This window comes from Exserohilum turcica (genome assembly GCF_000359705.1).
Source record: "Exserohilum turcica Et28A unplaced genomic scaffold SETTUscaffold_1, whole genome shotgun sequence".
NCBI lineage: Eukaryota > Fungi > Ascomycota > Dothideomycetes > Pleosporales > Pleosporaceae > Exserohilum > Exserohilum turcicum.
In genome coordinates, this window is record NW_007359914.1 from 1789916 (window position 1) to 1809171 (window position 19256).

At 53.2% G+C, this 19256-nt stretch overlaps 7 protein-coding genes across 7 annotated transcripts; 3 read left to right on the forward strand and 4 right to left on the reverse strand.

The window, feature by feature from the left end:
• Positions 1-646: 646 nt before the first annotated feature.
• On the forward strand, positions 647-1917 carry SETTUDRAFT_113614 (uncharacterized protein; the record flags this gene model as incomplete). Its single annotated transcript, XM_008022599.1, has 2 exons — positions 647-904; positions 957-1917. The coding sequence occupies 2 exons, from the start codon at positions 647-649 to the stop codon at positions 1887-1889; spliced, it is 1191 nt and encodes a 396-aa protein (XP_008020790.1). The 3' UTR covers positions 1890-1917.
• A 4622-nt stretch (positions 1918-6539) lies between these two features.
• On the forward strand, positions 6540-7144 carry SETTUDRAFT_30206 (uncharacterized protein; the record flags this gene model as incomplete). The annotated part of the gene is made up of 2 exons (XM_008022017.1): positions 6540-7035; positions 7104-7144. The coding sequence occupies 2 exons, from the start codon at positions 6540-6542 to the stop codon at positions 7142-7144; spliced, it is 537 nt and encodes a 178-aa protein (XP_008020208.1).
• A 167-nt stretch (positions 7145-7311) lies between these two features.
• On the reverse strand, positions 7312-7557 carry SETTUDRAFT_18360 (uncharacterized protein; the record flags this gene model as incomplete). The annotated part of the gene is made up of 2 exons (XM_008021883.1): positions 7312-7416; positions 7501-7557. The coding sequence occupies 2 exons, from the start codon at positions 7555-7557 to the stop codon at positions 7312-7314; spliced, it is 162 nt and encodes a 53-aa protein (XP_008020074.1).
• A 281-nt stretch (positions 7558-7838) lies between these two features.
• On the reverse strand, positions 7839-8956 carry SETTUDRAFT_162316 (uncharacterized protein). The gene has a single exon (XM_008022600.1). The coding sequence runs from the start codon at positions 8774-8776 to the stop codon at positions 8000-8002; it is 777 nt and encodes a 258-aa protein (XP_008020791.1). The 5' UTR covers positions 8777-8956; the 3' UTR covers positions 7839-7999.
• Positions 8957-9254: 298 nt separating this feature from the next.
• On the reverse strand, positions 9255-11312 carry SETTUDRAFT_178135 (uncharacterized protein; the record flags this gene model as incomplete). The annotated part of the gene is made up of 6 exons (XM_008022601.1): positions 9255-9874; positions 9928-10352; positions 10401-10651; positions 10703-10917; positions 10971-11045; positions 11117-11312. 6 exons carry the CDS (start codon positions 11310-11312, stop codon positions 9255-9257), a joined length of 1782 nt encoding a protein of 593 aa, XP_008020792.1.
• Positions 11313-13211: 1899 nt separating this feature from the next.
• Positions 13212-14591, forward strand: SETTUDRAFT_133454 (uncharacterized protein; the record flags this gene model as incomplete). Its single annotated transcript, XM_008022602.1, has 2 exons — positions 13212-13752; positions 13804-14591. The coding sequence occupies 2 exons, from the start codon at positions 13212-13214 to the stop codon at positions 14589-14591; spliced, it is 1329 nt and encodes a 442-aa protein (XP_008020793.1).
• Positions 14592-15505: 914 nt separating this feature from the next.
• On the reverse strand, positions 15506-18300 carry SETTUDRAFT_30210 (glycoside hydrolase family 31 protein; the record flags this gene model as incomplete). The annotated part of the gene is made up of 2 exons (XM_008022018.1): positions 15506-17988; positions 18045-18300. The coding sequence occupies 2 exons, from the start codon at positions 18298-18300 to the stop codon at positions 15506-15508; spliced, it is 2739 nt and encodes a 912-aa protein (XP_008020209.1).
• Between the last annotated feature and the right edge of the window lie 956 nt (positions 18301-19256).

A 19256-nucleotide genomic window follows, 5' to 3' on the forward strand; every position in this document is an offset into this window, starting at 1 on the left:
AATCCTGCATGAAACTGCTTCATCCGACAGTCGCTTGCCGCTGGGCCACTCGCCGCCCCTTCGCTCCATTATCAGGATTGACGGCCAGGGTGTTCGCCGCTGCAGATCGATCCGTCATACATCCAATCGCACCATGCCGCGGGCCTTGGACGTTGAATCTCTACGCGACGTTATTCACATCCCTAAACAAGTAAGGGATAGTAATATACTCTGCAGCATGCCAAGAAACAGCATCTGACCTTCTACTAACAGCCTGTCCTCCTGGTCCTAGATCTTCCGCCCCGGTGGTATCGGTACTGCAGTGGCTTGGAGGGCAGTAGTGTCGGGACACACTGTAGCACCTCCCAAACTAGGCATCGAATGTCTGCAAACGCCATCTTGGGCCGTGTCTGCAATTGACAGTACCTCTGGCTGTGGTGTAGGTACGGCGTCCTAGCACCAAATTGCGTGCCTGGTAGTTGCTAATCCCTATTGGAAGGTGGATTTTGCCTCCTATCACAACATCGCACGGCGGATACGTCTATATAAGACACTCGCCACGCCTCTTCAAATCGCCAGGCAACAAACACAGCAATCATCAGCTCAGCAACAGCAGCCCCTCATCAATCTTTGCTCCATCGACTTTGTTCTTCGGCCATCCTTCAACATGCAGCTCTCACTCCTCCTCGCTCTTCTGCCAGCGGTTCTGGCCCTGCCCGCGCCAGTCATCGTTCCCCGTGCTGGCACTCCCATCCCCGGACGCTACATTGTCAAGGTCAAGAACGAGAACGTTGAGAACCTCATCAACAATGCCTTGAAGCTTCTCACCAAGGACCCTCAGCACGTCTACAAGTTCGGTGGCTTTGGTGGTTTCTCTGCTGATATCACTGATGACATTGTCAACCGTCTCCGCAACCTGCCCGGTGTAAGTGATGCATACTCGGACATTAATCTTTTCAGACTCTGACAGGGTACAGGTCGACTACATTGAGCAGGATGCCGTCATCAAGGCCAACCTGGGAGAGTTCGACGAGGCCCCTCTCGAGAAGAAGGCCTACGTCTCCCAGTCGGGTGCCCCCTGGGGTCTCTCTCGTATTTCCAGCCAGAGCCGTGGCGGTACCACCTACACCTACGACAGCACTGCCGGTGCCGGTACCTGCGCCTACGTCATCGACACTGGTATCTACACCTCCCACCCTGAGTTCGAGGGCCGTGCCACTTTCCTCGCCAACTACGCTGGCGATGGCAGCAACACCGACGGCAACGGTCACGGCACCCACTGCGCTGGTACCATTGGCTCCAAGTCCTACGGAGTCGCCAAGAAGACCCAGCTCTACGCTGTCAAGGTCCTTGGTGCCGATGGCTCTGGCACCAACTCTGGTGTGATTGCTGGTATCAACTTTGTTGCCAACGATGTCAAGACCCGTAGCTGCCCCAAGGGTGCCGTTGCCAACATGTCGCTTGGTGGCAGCCGCTCCACTGCCGTCAACTCTGCTGCCGCCAACGCTGTCACCGCTGGTGTCTTCATGGCTGTTGCCGCTGGTAACGACGGCCGTGACGCTGCCAACTCTTCTCCCGCTTCTGAGCCCACTGTCTTCACCGTTGGCGCCACTGACAGCTCTGACCGCATCGCCTCTTTCTCCAACTACGGCTCCGTCGTTGACATTCTCGCTCCTGGTGTCTCTATCCTCTCCACCTGGATCGGCGGCCGCACCAACACCATCTCCGGTACCTCGATGGCTACTCCCCACGTTGCTGGTCTCGGTGCCTACCTCCTGAGCCTCGAGGGTGCCCGCAGCCCCGCTGCTCTCTCTTCCCGCATCCAGAGCCTTTCCCTCAAGAACAAGATCACCGGTGTTCCCTCCAGCACCGTCAACTACCTTGCTTTCAACGGCAACCCCAGCGGTTAAATGCATCATTTAGCTTGATCATTCCCAACCCAACAACCAACCACTCTTCCCACCACCCTTGTGGACCGGGAACCCCGACACGGAATCCCCCCTTTTCGAGTTGGATCAAACCTTTCCTTGTATATTTTTTCCTTATGATTACGAATGGCCCCCCTTTTTTTTGGTGGCATTTGGGCCCCTATTAGTTGTTTTTGAATTGAGATAGCGTAAAAATGCATGACGTCAGCAAACAATTGGCACTCCCTTGCACCTTGTGACTTACTGATCTATGATTTTAGGGGTTGATACTATGCTGATGATAGTATAGGAGACAGCGCAGGAATAAATCGTAGGCGGGACTTGGAGTGGAGACAAAAGTACCTCGAGAACGAATTCGGCGACTACTACGACTGCTATGGCTTGCATGGATTCGGTCGGTCGTCTGGATACCCCTTCTTCCCACGTTGCATACATCGAGTCAAGTTGGAAAAGCATCATCTCACTATCCCAATCACAAATATACCAGCTTACTTTGAACTCAGTCTCCATCACACAGCCTCAGCACGCAGCTATCCGGATCTAATTACGCTCCTCGCCCATTTCTTCTTTAGTAACACACATCTACTTGGACATTTCGACACAACTCAGACTCCAAAGCCATTGTTTTTGACGAGGCGCTGTCAAAAAGCAGAAGAAGAGCTTTTTTTGCTTGCTGAGAGCGAGTTTTGTTATTTTGAGGGTGCAGGTGATGTAGTTGTCTCTTAAGAGAATCTTAGTGCTATTTAGTCACGAGAGGTGAGTGCGGGTGTGTGAAGTACTGAGGATGATGTGATGATCTGGAAATTGGTTTGTACAAGATACGCTGTGGGAGGAATAAAAGCCTTCAGTTTTTCTTGATTGATGTTGGATAATGTGAGTCCTAGCATCGAATGATAAACCGGCTTTGAATGAAATGTAGATGTGCACTGTTGATGGCATCTGCAACTATTGCAATCTTCTTACCATACTACACTTCCCAGTTGCTACAACTACCGATACAACACCGAGAGCCCATGTTTTAGAGAGAAAAAAAGCTAAACTCTCCTCGCCCTGTTACCCTCCATGACCTCGAAAACCCCTTCACCTCCGCGGCTTCGGTAAACCCCATTTCTCTCCATGTACTCGAAAACCAATGTCAAGTGTCAAACTTGATGCTCATAAGCAGCAGCAACAGCTTATTCATATTCCCACAAAACCGAAACACTTATTCTACACAGACAAAGTCCTCTTATTTGAAAACTCCATGCCTTACTTCTCCCTTCTCTAATCCCCCTTTCCCTTACGCACAGTACCTACCTAACCTTATAAAAACCAACCAGTACCCGCAGCGCCCTCGACCGCCAAACTACGCTAAATCAACCACTAAAAACAACCCACAACCCGGTACACCCTTCCATTCCATTCGCATTTCCCACTCCCAGTCCAACGGACAGCGCTAACGCTAATTCCAACGCTACATACAAGCTTACATGCACGAGCCAGTGCTTATTTGCATCGTGTGCTGGGCATACATACATATATACATATACAGGATGCAAGTAAGATGCACGATGCAGGAGGCGCGTGACGAGAAGTACCTCCACCTCCACCTCCACACCCCACTTTGGCTTCGAAGTTACTGGGCTGGAAAGGGAGGAGATGGGATAGGACCCCCCCTGGTTGCAGGGTACTTGGTGCACACACCCATGTAGACGGTTGGAATATGTAGGCTAGTGATGGGGGGATGGGATGGCTGGTTGGCTGGCTGGTGGGGGATGGAGGTGTAGTGGCGCGCGAGGTGCATGTGCATGCGGCGTGGATGCATGGAGTTTGCAGTCTTACGCCGCTTATTTCGCCACTCAGACTCACTTGCATATTCACCAGAACGCTTTTGCATAGTTACGCTTTTGCATACAAAGCGTTTTCGGTGGGTATCGCTTCGGCACGCAAGATACTGTTTTGCGTTGCTACATAGTTGTCAGAGGGAAGGGGGGGGGGGATGCAAGCAGGTACATGCAGTGAGTGGTAGCTTGCCAACTAGTGGATTGCGGGTAAGGAAGGAAAAAAGGCTGTTTTGGAATTTGTGAGGCGATCAGCGGATACGGTAAAGTGGGGGGGGGGTTTCACAGGGGAACTGGTGGTTGTGGTAATGGTGGTGTCACTGCCCATCTTACCCGGAACGGTTTCTCTCTATCTCGAAAATTCTACATCTAAGATTGTATTTTGCCGTTATTTTCTCGATGATCAAGGCACTTTTCTATTGTCTTCATTTTTTTCTAGAGTTCCCGTTTCTGATACCATCTTAATCCAATAATGGCACTCTGTTTTCCCCATTCTCACTCTCTCCCCCATGCCCACTCTTCCCCATCCTTGGACTACACCAAAGTCCGCGAGAAAATGCGTTATCGCACTGCCGTTGCACAGTGCCGGATTCGTGTAGCTTGCGTTATCAAGGCTGGCTCGTGCCGCATCTGCACCATTCCGCTGGGTTTTGGCGAGGGCTTGATACCCGTTTGTGGAAGCAGTGTCGCCTTGTGCGGGGCCCAACTGCATTCTTTTCGGGTGTGCCGGTGTGGCTCACATGGCTTTCTGCCTTGCATACTGCTTGGATGATTTAAGTGGCAAGTATCCTTAGATAGTGGGATGTTCTGGGGATGTTTTGGTGCCGCAAGGCCTTGTTTGTGGTGGTGTTGTTACTTGATCCACGTGGGTACATACCTTTTCTTCGTTTTGACATGGCACGGGAGACGAATGAGAAAGTTGGTTTTCGGTAGAATACTTAGTTGCAATGTCGAAGTTCATCACAGAAACCTGGGCATGTCGAACACGAAATGAGGGTTTGGTTTTACCACGCCTTCGCACGTGCTGCTCAATCTTTCCAGGAGGGTGAGCAACTCTCCATTCAATACATGTATAATTCTTCTTCCCCTCGCATATCACAACAAATCAATGTATCCGCTTTCGTCGAAACCACATCCCTGATGCTCTCGCATCTCTCCCGTGCGATGAATAAATAGTTGGATACTTCTCACCCTTGTCCTTGTCCTTGTCCATCCCCCCTTACCCATCTCATATCCTTATTTCAACCCTTGGCTTCCTACCCTTCCACTCTCCTCCCAATCCTCCCACCCGCTCCCAAAAAAAACCCCCCACCCTCACATCTAAACCACCACACCTTCCCAGCCCCGACTCCAGCAGCGAAGCCGGGGCTAAGAAAGCCCTCGCATTAGCACCTAAATCCAAATCCAAATCCAAATCCAGCAGCTGTTAAACGAAAAAAAAGGAAGGGGGCTTAGTAAGAAACGCCCCAGAAACCGCATTCCATACCCTACTCTCACGCAGACAGACACAAACTACACCGCATCGATGGCAAAAAAAAACCCCCCGCCAGTGCAAAACTAGTACGTAGTACATAGTACATAGTGTGTGTGCAGGAGAAATACCGACTTACTTACATACATATTTTACACTACTACTGCAAGGCTCCAAGCTAGACCTGACCCGACCAGCCCCATCGAATCCTCAAGTCCCAATGAAGTGGATACTTCAAATCCCAGGACCAAGAATACCCCTTTTTGTTTTTTTCAAGAGAGAAAATAAAAAACAACCCCTCTTCCCCAAGCGCCAACAAACTACATGCACATGCAAAAGCCCCAATTCTCGCCGCCGCCTCTTTTATTTTTCTGTTTGGAGCAGATTTACTAGGTAGGTATGTAGATAAGTAAGGAGACTAAGATGATCTAGAAGAAGTGCTGTTTGTGTGTGTGTGTGTGGCGTCAGATATGTTTCTAGTCGCGAACATGCGCGGTTTTATTTTCTTCTTAACGTACATATCGACTAACAGACCAAGAGACTAACTAACTAATTAACTAACTAACTAACTAACTAACTAACTAACAAGGCACAGTGCAGTGCATTGCAGCGCAGTGCAGCACTGACTTCCTTAGCTCCCAAGTGCAGCAGCGAACGATGTTCTAGAATTGCACTGGCGAGTTTAGTTTAGTTTAGTTTAGCTTAGCTTAGCTTAGCCTGGAGTTTGGAGTTTGAGTTTGAGTCTGAGCTGGGGGGAGTGACTGAAGGAAGTAGGTAGGTAAGTAAGTAGGTAAGTAAAGTGGGAGAGTTTAGCTTGATTCACGAGACTCAAGATGCAAGATCCCACGTTGCAAGTTGTAATGGGAATGGGAATGGGAATGGAATGGAATGTAACGTGCAGTGGACCAAGAAAGAGTGTTTTGAATTCACTCATACAGCTACTCTTTTTTTTTGAACTTGACTCGGCATCATTACAGCTTTCCATGTCAAAAAGAAAGAAAGAAAGAAGAAAAGAGAGCAAAAGATGCAATCTATGAAAAAAAAGGATTTAGCCAAATAGATTAGAAGATGGAAAAAAACACACACAGACATGTCATGATGATAATGAACATGAAGTAAGGGGCGCCACTGAACGCCTCCCAAGAACCAAGGAGGAAGAGGAGAATATGTTCCTCAAAACCCACCTTGTTCTTTCTTCCCTTTCTTTCTTTTCCTTCTTTTCGCGAGAATCAGCATTTTCCCGCTTCACCTTTTCCTTGTGATGATGGCATCCCAGCCGGTGTCCTCAGCGCCCGCCAGCTGCCCGCCGCCGTGCCCACGCAGCAACTGGCGCAGCTCAGCATGCAGAACAGCCAGCCGACGCCTCCACCTGAGAAGCGCAGCTCCAACATTGGCTACTACTCGGATGCCCCCGCCAATGCCCCGCCGCCCGCCTACCCCTCTGCCCCTGTGGTCCCCGCCGGCCCCCCCGTCCTCTGCCACGCCTCGGCCATGTACCAGTACAACGCCCAGGACGCCGGCGACCTCGCCCTCATGCCCAACGACAAGATCACCGTCACCGAGTACATGAACAACGAGTGGTGGAAGGGCCGCAACGAGCGCACCGGCATGGACGGCATCTTCCCTGCCAGCTACGTGCGCAAAGAAGAGAAAGCCGTAGCCCCCGCCTACAACGCCGCGCCCGCCCCCTCCAACTACGGCAACATGCCCCTCGACGTGGCCTCGGGCGCTCAGCAACAGCAACCCGCTCCCGCCACACCAGGCGAGCCCAGCAAGGTCGAGCAGCAGGGCAAGAAGTTTGGCAAGAAACTCGGCAATGCCGCCATTTTCGGTGCAGGTACGGCTCCCCGCTGCAAAACTGTAGATGACATCTTTTTTTTTCAAATCGCTAACGTTGCTTTGCAGGTGCTACGATTGGAAGTAACATTGTTAACTCCATTTTTTAAGAAAACGCGAAACACTATTCTGAGGCTGGCTGCAATTTACAGTCGCTACTAGGAGTATTATTACTGCTACTACTACTTGCTTGTTCTTGTTCTTGTAAGATTTGCTGCGTCAACATGGATGATGCGAATGAGGATGAGGATGAGTATGCGCATGTGGAGATATTGGGTTAGGGGGGGGAGAGAGGGTTCTCGGCCGACACGGGCAGCTGGGCGGCGATGATATCGTGCTGGGCCGACGTGATGACGTTGGACTCGACGAGGAATTGGAGGTTCTGTATGCGCGCGACACATGGTTAACAAGAATGATCTGGCGGAGCGAGGGCGCGAGGGCGCTGTATGGTGTGGCGTAGACTCACGTTCTTGATGTCGCCGAGCGACCGGTTGATCATGGCATTTTTGAAGCTGTCCGTCATGGCGTGTGGATTTCGAGGGCCGTTGCTGCGTCTGGACAAAGAGAAGATGCAAAGAAGAGCGTGGTGGCAGACGGAGAAAGCGAGGCGCAAGGGCGGGAGGCGTGAGAGTGGAGTGAAGTCAATACACGGACGGCGGGTTGCGGCAGCGGGCTAGCGGCACACTACTCGGAATGTCTGCGCCGCACCTGGGGGGGCTGTGCTGCCCACGCGTAACAGTGTTTTGCTGCCCGATGGTAGTGATACTCATAATCATAACCATATACGCGTTGTGGTCCATCTATGGAGCCGCTGCTTCTTGTTTCTTTGATCCATCCATGGCTACATTACTCGACACTCACCACCGTCGCAAGCCAGCGCCCCGTGCTGCCTCGTCCGCCGCTTCACGTGACGTGTCTAAACATAGGTGGCTCCAGCCCAGTCCAGCCTGCGCGCCCAGCCAACACTAAGATAAAAATATCTGTCTGAACATGTCCTGCCTCTTGTTCTCAAACGCATCAAACGCCTTGGCCGACAAGCCCACCGGAATCTGCTCCTTGCCCGCCACCAGCCCCGCCCACGCCTCGTCCGTGAACTCGTCGAGCGGCATCCCAATGCTGCCGCCGTCCTGGATGTCCGGCTGGTGCTTGGCATCGTGCAGCTCCGTCTGCACCGCCGGCGGGAAAATCTCAATCACCTTGATGTGGCCCGGTCCCTTGGCCAGCTGGTGCCGCAGCACGAGAATCATGTGGTGCAGCGCTGCTTTGGACGCGCAGTAGTTGGGGCACCGTGGCAGCGGCATGAGCGCGAGCCCAGACGTCGTGTACACGAGCGACGTCTCCTTGTCTTGCTTCTGCAGAAACGGGATAAAGGCCGTCGTGAGGTGCATGTACGAGAGGTAGTTTGTGCGAAACTCCATTTCCAGCAGCCCCAGGTCCACCGTCTCGGGCTTGGAAAAGTCGAAGCCGCGCTGGATGCCCGAGTTGAGGAAGACGCAGTCGAGATCCGGGTGCTTGCTCGTCACCTCCTGCACAAACTTGGGAATCTCGTCGAGCTTGGTAATGTCAAAGGCAACGCTGTCGACCCGCTCGCTGCCGTGCTGCTTCTTGAACTCGTCCAGCTTGTCTTGTCGCCGCCCGACAATAATGGCATGTTTGCCATCTTGTACAATTCTTTCGGCGAGTGCCCAGCCAATGCCCGACGTTGCGCCAATGACGAGAACTTTGTTGTATTGGAGAGGCATGGTGTGAAGTTGGGTGTATGCGACCACGCTTCGCTGGCGTTGCCGCCGTTTATAGCAAGCTTGTAATGTCCATTTTGGAAGACATCATGCCACTTCGACGCACCAATCTCAGCCCCGGTCCTTCGCACTACCAGACCCACCTACGTATGTGCATTGCGGAAATAGCGGACTCTCAAGTCATAACCATCATATTTGCGTCTTGTACAATACAAAAATGCTCATCATACACTACGTCATGGTGAACATGGCCATCGGTCTTTCGGCACTTGTCCGCCGCCCTGAACCTGGCCGAATATCCTCCATGTCCACATCTCACAACACCCCCTCGCTCCCTCTCAGTTTTCCATCAAGACACTCAATACAACACTCATATGCAGAATCCATCGTCTTTGTAAGAAAAATATGTGCCTCCTCGTGGCAGGTCATGAATTAATAAATTATACTATACAAAAATAATCCGTAGACATCATCATCATCATCATGATGAGCACAAGAACTTGTGCATCCAAACATGGCTGCCCTTCTCGGGGTCCTGTTTGCTCAACTCGCTATTCGCTCGTCCAACCTGCACAAACTTGGGCCACGTGTTGGTCAGGACGAGGTACTTGATCTCCTTCTCCGCAAAGTCAAACACCATTTCGTTGAAGTCGATCGGAATCTCAAAGTGAGCCAATGACCCCCCGGCAAAGGCCGGGTCCATCTGCGACACAGCCCTGAGATTGGCGCGTCCGAGGTTGTCGAGGCTGATGGTCCCCTTTAGCTCCTTGATGGATCCGTTAGCGCTCTTGTCGTTGATGGGCAAATCTGACGCGTCGTCTGGAAGCACGCTATCGAAAGGCGTGGCGTTATCGTTCGACGATGACCCCCGCCGAAGGCCGTATAGAACTGCCGCGGCGCTGGAGAAGATGGTGTGAAGCCGTTTCATCTCCTTTGACGAAATGTTGATTGGGAACTCGGAAAAGTCCATCGAGATGAAATGCGCATAGATGCGTGCAGCAGATATAAACTGCTGACGACGGTGTTCAGCCGTAGACGACTTTTGTGAAAGCCACTGGCGTCGCCACTCGGCCACATGCGTAAGGAAGCTAACGTTCTCGCCTGTACAACACTATTAGACATGACCCTGTGGGAAGTTTCGACTGAGCACATACCAGAGAAATCCTTTAGCGCGGCAAACTCAAGAAGGGGCATAGCGTTGGTCCTAAGTGCATTCTCCAAAGCCGTCATGGTCAGGATATCCGACCTCGAGTCGAACGACTGCTTGCCGCTACTAGAGTCTCCGCCTGACCTGAACGTGGTTGCAGCAGAGAATGCGCTAGGGCTCTTGGCAAGGTCTTCATTGACTGTCATGCCCATGCCACCCGTTGCTTGACGCGCCTCCCAGTCTGCAATGGCATCTAGAGTCTCCTTGCGCAGTTTGTTTCCTCTTAGTACATCGGCAATGCTAAATCCAATGGTGAAGATGTCCACCAGAACAAAGCAGAGCGAAAACCAGACAGGTGGAGGGAAGTAGGCATTCACCGGCGCGAATTGCGGGCTGTAGAGACCCGCAAGCCAGAGCGGCGACGCTGGGAGTCTGCACAAGTTAGCGAATTGCTTGGTGAATATTCAGAGGCAAACAAACCCAACGATACAGCAGCAGATGGTCTGTAGTCGCCAACCGTGGACATCGCGAATACCCCGAGATTTGAAAAGAATCCAGGGTGCATAGATCCACGACCAGAAGAACTGCCATAGAATCGACAGCCACCACTCCCATCCTTTGCTGCACTTGAATCGCACTTCCATGCCAGTGCCATGGACCGTGTAATTGATGATGCCGTAGCCGGGATGAAACTTTCTTGACGCAAAGAAAATGAAAATGACAAGTGCCAACTGGTTGCAACGTTAGACAGGCTTGACGGCACTACCCCATAGGGTACTTACTTGGATAGCCATGCCGATGCCAATGAAGATGAGGGTTCGTTTAATCTTGTCAGCCCGCTCGAGTCCCTGCGCAATTCTTCTCCAGCGGTTATTTGCAACCTCGTGAGCCGCCTTCTCATCCACTGGCGCATGATCCTTAAGTGAGCTCATGCGAGCAAACTGCTTCTGTCGGCTAGCGATATGCAGGAACTGGCTGTTGGAAGCATGGAACAAGGCTGGTTTCCAATCAGTATGTGCCGCAGCTGCTGAGTGATCGGACGGCACTTACCCATGCCCACTGGGACCAAGACTGACATCATCCAAAACTCAATCGAACAGCTGACAATAGGTCCAATTACGTATGCTGAGAGGGGGGGCAAGTCAAGTTAGCCATGATTCATTTTGGTAAAAAAAAAAAGAGCAGAGCCTGCTTACCCAGAGTGCAAAGAGCGCCATACGTGTGCAGTGGAATGATACCAGCAAACAACAAGGGCAGTCTTCGAATGCGAAGTGAGGGGTGCTGGCGATTGATCCAGAGAAAGACCAGACCAGCGATGAAAATAACATTCCAGATAATGAAGATGCTCAGATAGGTCCATCCAATCTGGCCAAGAGCAATGTGAGCCTCCATTGTGTTGTGTAAGAAGGGGATACAAAGGAGTGTTTTGAGTATCGCAGTCAACGAGACTGAAGAGCCCAATATTGCGGGTAATGTGCTGCCTTATACTGAGGCATTGCGCCCCAGGCAAATGGTAAACAGCCACTGTCATCGGCGAACCCACGTGTGCAGGGGTCTGTGAGAAGGGAGGATCGGCAGAATCTGCAAACATCTGCCCTAGAAACGGGAGTAGCTCAAGGATGTACGATCTGCTAGTGCGGTAAGAGCCGTTCATGAGCAGACGGTGTCTTATTAGCGTGTATCTGGACAGGTTGCTAAAGTCGAAAACGGCCTCGTCTTTGGTCAACATGGCTAGTGTGATGCCTGGCACCTGAAGATCCCGTGGAAGATGCCGATCATCATCTCATTGTACGGTACCCCGGAGTCAGGTCCTCTTGCTGGTCGACATGGCCTCGTGCCTGACGGTTTCAAGGCGAACCCTTGGTCGGTGTAGGTGTAGCTCGTCTTTGCTTTTCCCTTTCGAGAAAGACATGAGCCACCTACATAAGTGTATTAGCATGAATGCGGATTTGGACGAATTGTGAAACATGTAAAAGACGCTCACTTGGCAATCACATGTCTCCACCACTCTGTCCTGCCGTGGTGCAACTTATGGGCTGGCCGACCTCAAGCCGGTATCGAGGACCAAAGCTTCTTGACAGCGATTACCATTGCTATCCGCCTATATGGATCAGACTACATGATTAACATGCCGGCGACTGTGACTGGCCATCTGGGGGATCGAGAACTAAAATTACGACGCATATTCTGCCTGCTAAAGATCCCAGTCACGTCCCATCCGCCAGGCGCGGGAATATCTGGCAGCAGCGCCTCGCGCAATCTGGATGTTTGCATGATTCAAAAAGGAAAGTCTCGGCAGAATCGGGTATAGGGAGGTAGTTTCGATAGTGAGGTTGAGCAAGTGATGTGCAGACAATCACAACTGACTTTGGGGATTCTCGTGACGTCGGCAAGGGTCTGGGCTGGAAACTTTAAAAGGGACCATGCAGTTTATTCCCTTGAGCGGTAAGTCACCGTTTAGGCCGTCCCAATGAGTGCTGTATAATACGGATGAGGCGGGTGCGTGCCAGATTGGTCAAGTTAGGCGGGATGAGAAAACGGAGAGGCACTGGCACTGGAGCATAGCTGCTGCAGGCTAGTCAGTGGCAACTCAGGGTCGAGCAAAAGAGTCTTGGACTGCGCAACCAAGGTTGGCAGCCTCAGAAACTTGCAGCATCCGGCTCGTTTGCCAAGCAAGCAGGCCGGCGAAGAGAGCTACCAAAAAATTGACAGTGATCGACCAGCCAGATTGCGCCATACCCGGGACGGCTGTCAAAGGGTAGGTGCTGAGGTTACAGGCGCCAAAAGAGCCCCTGTGGCGACCTCGGCGAGCAGCCGTCATACGAAGAATTAACCCGGTAGTCGAGCTAGCATCGACTTTCAGTTCGCGCCGTGGCCATCCAACGGTGCGAGACGATCAATGAGACGATGCAGGAGATGGCTCCGAGACGCTGACGACTGCATATTGCGCAGGTGGCCGACGAGCCAACCATAGTTGAAGGGGAAAATGGGCGCCACAGTTGCAGCGGCGGGCTGCAGGCGGCGGGCGGCGGGTTACGCGTCGGGCAGGGCGTGGGAAAGGCAAAGGCGGGAAAGGCGAGCAAGGTGTGGGAAAAGAGTGGAAGAGACGAAAGTGAAAGTAAAAGCGTGGGTTGCAATCGTCATGGCAGCGGCGGCCGAGGGGGAGGCTCTGCCCCGCCATGCACATGTGCATATGCACGTACTTGTGCATGACTCGTGCGCCATGCCCGTCTCTTCGAGCCCCGCAGCCTCTCTCTCCTTCACACAGTCAACGCCACACAGCGCCAAATTATGCCTCCCTCGCCCTGTGTCTTGTGCAAGGTCAACCGCGCCCTCATCCTCCGCCCCAAGGACCATTCGCGGCTATGCAAGGCGTGCTTCATCACCGTCTTTGAGACCGAAATCCACCACACCATCACGACCAATGCCCTGTTCCACCGCGGCGAAAAAGTCGCCATTGGCGCTTCGGGCGGAAAAGACAGCACTGTCCTGGCCTCGGTGCTCAAGACGCTCAACGAGCGCTACGACTATGGCCTCGACCTGATGCTCCTGTCCATTGACGAGGGCATCAAGGGCTACCGCGACGACAGTCTGGAGACGGTCAAGCGGAATGCCCATCAGTACGACATGCCCTTGACAATCCTCGGCTATGCAGAGCTGTATGGCTGGACAATGGACCAGGTGGTCGAGCAGGTGGGGAAGAAGGGAAACTGCACCTACTGTGGCGTCTTCAGGCGGCAAGCCCTCGACCGCGGCGCATCAAGACTCGGTGTCAAGCACGTTGTCACGGGACACAACGCCGACGACGTGGCTGAGACGGTGCTGATGAACTGTTAGTATTCTCCTCTTCGCACCGCGCTGCACAAGATGCTGACAAGAGTAGTACTGCGAGGCGATCTTCCGCGTCTGTCGCGCACCACATCTATTGTCACATCCACGCCTTCAGCGTCGTCTGACCCTGCCGCAAACACGAACATCAAGCGCAGCAAGCCTCTCAAGTACGCATACGAAAAGGAGATTGTCCTTTATGCCCACCACAAGAATCTCGACTACTTCAGCACGGAATGCATCTACTCTCCCGAAGCCTTTCGAGGCAGTGCGCGCGCTTTAATAAAAAACCTAGAGCGTGTGCGCCCAAGCGCAATCCTAGACGTTGTGAGAAGCGGAGAAGACATGGCCAAGTTGGTGCCAGGCAGCGACGAGGGTTGCGGAGGCGCATGCTCGAGCAGTGTTCCTGCTGGCGAAGAAGAAGAGGGTGGGTGTGGGAGCGCTCAGGGACGCACCGGTGGCGGCGAAATGGCAAGTGTCGAGGCGCAACTGAGGCAAAATGAAGCCGCTGTCGATGCTAGCCTGGAAACCGAAATCACCACAAAAAGCCTCAACCGCAGCGGAAAGCAACAAGATAACCAAAATAGCAACGCTGTACCACTTGTCCACGGCAAGAAGGCGAAAAAGGGCGTCGCACCGAAAAAGACGAGCAAGCAAGTCATGGGCCAGTGCAAGAGATGTGGATATCTCTCCAGCCAAGAAATATGCAAGGCCTGTGTTCTGCTCGAGGGACTCAACAAAGCACGTCCAAAGAACAAGATTGAGGTTGGGTACGAGGTGCAAGACGTCAGTCTGAACAGTGTGCGCGACGAACTCGAGGCAACAACCATCGGGGGAGAGTGAGTCCTTGGATACCGTTCCTACGGAAATCCCACCATTGCAGAAGCCGACAAAGTATGCACAACCTCATGACCACCGCACCCGCCGTTGCTGGAGCTGCCGATCCAATACCCTTGCCATGCAGTCACGAGACAGACACACAAGTCGGTTTCCACAGCACGCGACGGCCAATTCTCTGCACACCAAGCATTCACAGCAAGCGCCTCATCGGTATACTTGCTGCCTGTGTGCTGCCTGAGCTCGTGGTTGACAGGCCCGTGTGACGCGACACCAACGTGACTTGTCAGAGCCTGGTCTCACCAGAGTCAACACTCCACTACCCCGCACGAATGATCTCAGACCCCAGCCGCCGTGTCTCGCTTTGCGCTGTGACCATAGCTAATCTGCACGACATCGGTAATGGAAACTTGGACGGTACGTATCGTTGTTAGCAGTGTGCGTTTTTACCTTGACAGCGCAGACCGTCTTTGCATGTGGGTCGTACTGTTGAGAAGCAGGCCAGTCGAGCACTGCAGCCAGGGACATTGGTTACCTACGATAAGATGTCCACAGCCAGGTGCCTGAAAATACTTCCTCACATCGGAAAACACTGCAGCGAGTTTTGATCAGGACAAATGCTACGCAGCACAAGCGCCGCCAAATGGTATCTCATTAGCACGAGTAAATCGCTACTAAATGCCTCGTTTGCAACCAAGAAACCTACATGCTTGTCCTTAGGAGGAACAAAACAAAGAACATATAAGAAAAACGCCGTTCTACATGCCAGTCATTAACATCGTCACTGCGATAATGAAGCAATGCCACCACCACTGCGCCCCAACGCCCCGCCCCGCTGCATCCGACATGGGCGTAGCACCACCACCACCACTACCACCATGCTCTGCAGCCACGGCCCCGCCCTCAAAGCCCTTTGAGAGTCACAGTGAAAATGCAAATTCGCCGTCGAGTTTCCACGGGCCCTTGACATCGACTGTCTGCTTGTCCGAGTCAAACGAGCCAGTGGCACCAGCCTTGGTTTGGCCCAGCACCACAACATTTGCCACGGTGATGCTCTCGCTGCCCGAGGCGGCGTATCCAAAGGAGCCCGTAGCGCTGAACTTGCCTCCCTCGTATGAAAAGGCGATTTCGCTAGTTTTGGGCTGGTCGAGGCTCTCGCCGTCGTCGAGGTACAAGCGGCCAGTAGCCTTGCCGTCGGCGTCAGGGGCGACGAGCAGGAAAAAGTCCTCGTTGCGCAGCGCCTTTGTCGTGTTTGCGCTGTTGACGCGGTGCGGGATGATTGTGCCACCACGGATATGCACGGGGATCTCGCTGTACGTCAGGTTACTGACAGTGACGTTTTGGCCCTGGCCGTCGACGCGCGCGTACGTCCAGTAGTCGTAGAAGACGTCGTTGGGCATGTAGAAGGTGACTGTGTCCGAGTAGTCTACAACGACAGGCGAGACGAGGAGCGCGTCGCCGTAGAACCATTGCTCCTGGATGCCAAATGTCTTCTCATCTTCTGGGTAGAGGAAGAAGAGCGGGTTGATCATGGGCGTGCCCTTTTGCGTCTGGTAGTGCAGCGCCGTGTAGATGTAGTCGAGCAGCTTGTAGCGGACTTCAATGGCCTTTTTAGCTGCCTCGGCAACAATGGGCCACTGGTAGAATTCCTGCTGGATGGTGCTGATTTCGGCGTGGTTGCGGTAGAAGGGCTGGAAGGCGCCTAGAACGGCCCAGCGCGCGCACATGTACTTGTCGGCGTTGCCGTTGAAGCCACACACATCGGACCCGACCATGGGCATCTGGTGCATGGACACAAAGGAAAGCATCTGTCGAATCGACGTCCGGTAGTGTTCCCAGATGGACGAATTGTCGCCGAACCAATGTGCAGCCTTGCGACCGATTCCTGCAAAGGTGGAGCGGGTGAGCACAAACGGGCGGAGCTTGGGGCGACGGGCCAGCATCGAGTCGCGGGTCGCAGAGGCCATCATGCTGCCGTACAGGTTGTGCGTGTCGTACTGCCAGGAGCCATCGTAGTTTGTTGTGTTCATGGGAATGGTTTGTTGCGAGACGTCGCCAAGATGGCTGTTGACGTGGTAGGCGGGTTTAAACCAGTTGCGATCGGGCAAACCCTTCATGTTGCCGCCAGAGGACTGGCGGGCAGAAACAGACTTTACGTCACGTGCCTTGGCTGAGCCACTGCCAGATGAAGGCTGGAAGTCTGCAGGGAAGCCGGGAATAGGACGCCCAGTGTTTGGGCGCGGTGGGTGTGCGGGCTTGGGCGGGATGCCATCATCAATGGCCTTTTGGCGTGCGTTACAAGTCTGAGGGTCCTGGCAAAAGTTGGAGGCCTCGTTCATGTCGACCCAAAGTCCATCGAGGTCAATGCCAGTGTCGGCATTGAACTGCTGCTGGATCTCATCTGTCCACCACTTGCCAGTGTTGGGCGCGAACCAATCAGGCCATGCAACCGCTCCAGGCCACTGGACTCCAAGAATGTCAGAGCCATCAGCACCCTTGAGAAAGACTTCCATTTCGTGTCCTTTTTCGTAGGGCGTATAATTGCCGACCGCATGAACACCAGGGTCCAGAATCAAGACGTAACGCTGATCGCGAGAGTGAAGGGTTGATACCAGCTCACGCATCTTTGAGAGTGGGAAGCGCTCTGGGTCGGTCGTAAAATCCTCGCGGAGATTCATGTAATCGATATCCGTCCACATGACTTCGAGCGGGATGCCAGCAGTCGAGTAGTTGGCGACAACTTCAGCAACCATGTTGACGTCAAAGTAGCCGTACTTGCACTGGTGGAAACCAAAGGTCCAGTATGGGTACATGGCAGAGTAACCGGCGATATCAGCATACTGTGTAGAGACATCGGCCGGCTTGCTGCCAGCCATGAAGTACAGATCAATGACTCCACCAATGAGGTTATACTCGAGATACTGGGAACTGTTGGACGGCTTTACAAGATTCACTTGCATCGGGCTAGAGTTGAGCATGAAAACACCATGCGTACCCTTGGCACCGCGGTGGTCAAAGTAGACTGGGTGGGAACCGTACAGGTTGGCGTTGTTTGGGATATTAATCGACTCGGTGTTCAAGAGCACGCGTTCGTAGTCCTGGGTATGGAAGCGGAACGAGTCACTGTGCTCGCCCAATCCGTAGATGTTGGGGTTGTCGGGAAGCTTCGTCCGGAGGCGCACATACTGCTTTTCGAACACCAGGGGGACAGTTGCAGTATCGAAGAGAACCTCGCCGTTTTCCCTGCGCTTGACTGTAAACGAAAACTGGTTTTGCTGGATATCGAATTGCAGGGCGGCATTGCCCGCTGATGCCTCCTCATTCTTTGGCCGGGGGAAGACTTCTTCTTGAACCTGGTAAACCTGGAGGTCGGCATCATAAATTTTGACGTGCAGGCGATCGTCTAGTGATGATTAATACTCATGATACGTCAAAGTAAGAGCACAATCGCAGACTTACTGGTCTGGTACTCGACAAGCAATTTCAAGTCCTTAATGTCGTCGCTGTACGCATTGCAGGCGTCGCCGGAGAGTGTGAGGTCGGCAGTCAAACCAGAATCGCTCTTAACAACATTAGAGGCGGTATAGCCAGGACAGCTATCAACCGTGGCGCGGCGAGTGAGGGTAGTGGAGAGATCAGTGGCTTCGTGCAATAGAGGCGCCGCAATGGTTAGGCTCGAGCAGGCGGTGAGCCCGAGCAGCAAGTGTCTCAACATCTTTGGCTCTAGTAATACTCACCAAGAGGCTGACAGCCGTCTGTGGAAAAGGAGGAGAGGAAATTTTAGGAAGCCATTTGGGCTGGAAATATATATGGAGAAGTGGGCCTGCTGTCAACAGCGTACAACCATTCAACGAGCAAGTGCAAGTGAGTGGGAAATGATAATAGTGACAGGGGTATGTCTGAGAGTCACCATGGCCTCCCGCTTGACCCACACCATACTGTCTTACTGCTGCAACCAAGGCAGGCAGCTGATGCTTTTCTGGGCAAAGGAATTCCTACTAGACCGCATAGTGACGGAATGGCAGAGGAGCAGGGACGTTTTTTCTCCACCCATGTAGAGACGAACAGTTGCGAGGCAACAAAACCGGGCTGGGAAGCGTACCTGCAGCACCACGGAGCCAGGATATGCAGAAAACCAATACGTATGCCTCCCGTTGTGTGCCGGCGCGTACATGAAACGAAACAGACATCGTTGTTTGGATCCTCATATCTCGCCAGGATGGGATGGGGCTTGCAAGTAGCCAAGGCCACGTCCAATGACGAGGCGGCGCCGCTTGTGGAAATCCGGGGGTACTGCGTGCTCAGATGGAGCCTTACCGGTCCAGGCATGTATCGCCACGCTTGCCGTCGCCAGCACACCAGGCTGCTTCCAATCAACGGCGCCGTCACAGGGGAGCGTCCTGGTCCTTGTCACAGGGGAGCGTCGGGTCCTGGAAGTGATCGACATGGTTGGCGCGGCGGAGGCTCACAGCCTCAAACCCAATCTCAGCGTGCCGGAACAGGGCGAAAGGCACCGCAGGTGTGTGTCGCGAGGGCTCTGATCAAAGACACCAAGACTGTGAGGTGTCTTCGTGACGTCGGAGGATGGGAGTCAGATCAGACGTAAGGCTCGCGTGCACGGAGTCCCCACCCTTCGCGCGCTAACCGTCTTAGCGCGATGCGGGGGTCCGA

Coding starts and splice junctions, on each gene's coding strand:
- SETTUDRAFT_162316 (XM_008022600.1), bottom strand. CDS start 8,776: ATGCCTCTCCAATACAACAAAGTTCTCGTCATTGGCGCAACGTCGGGC.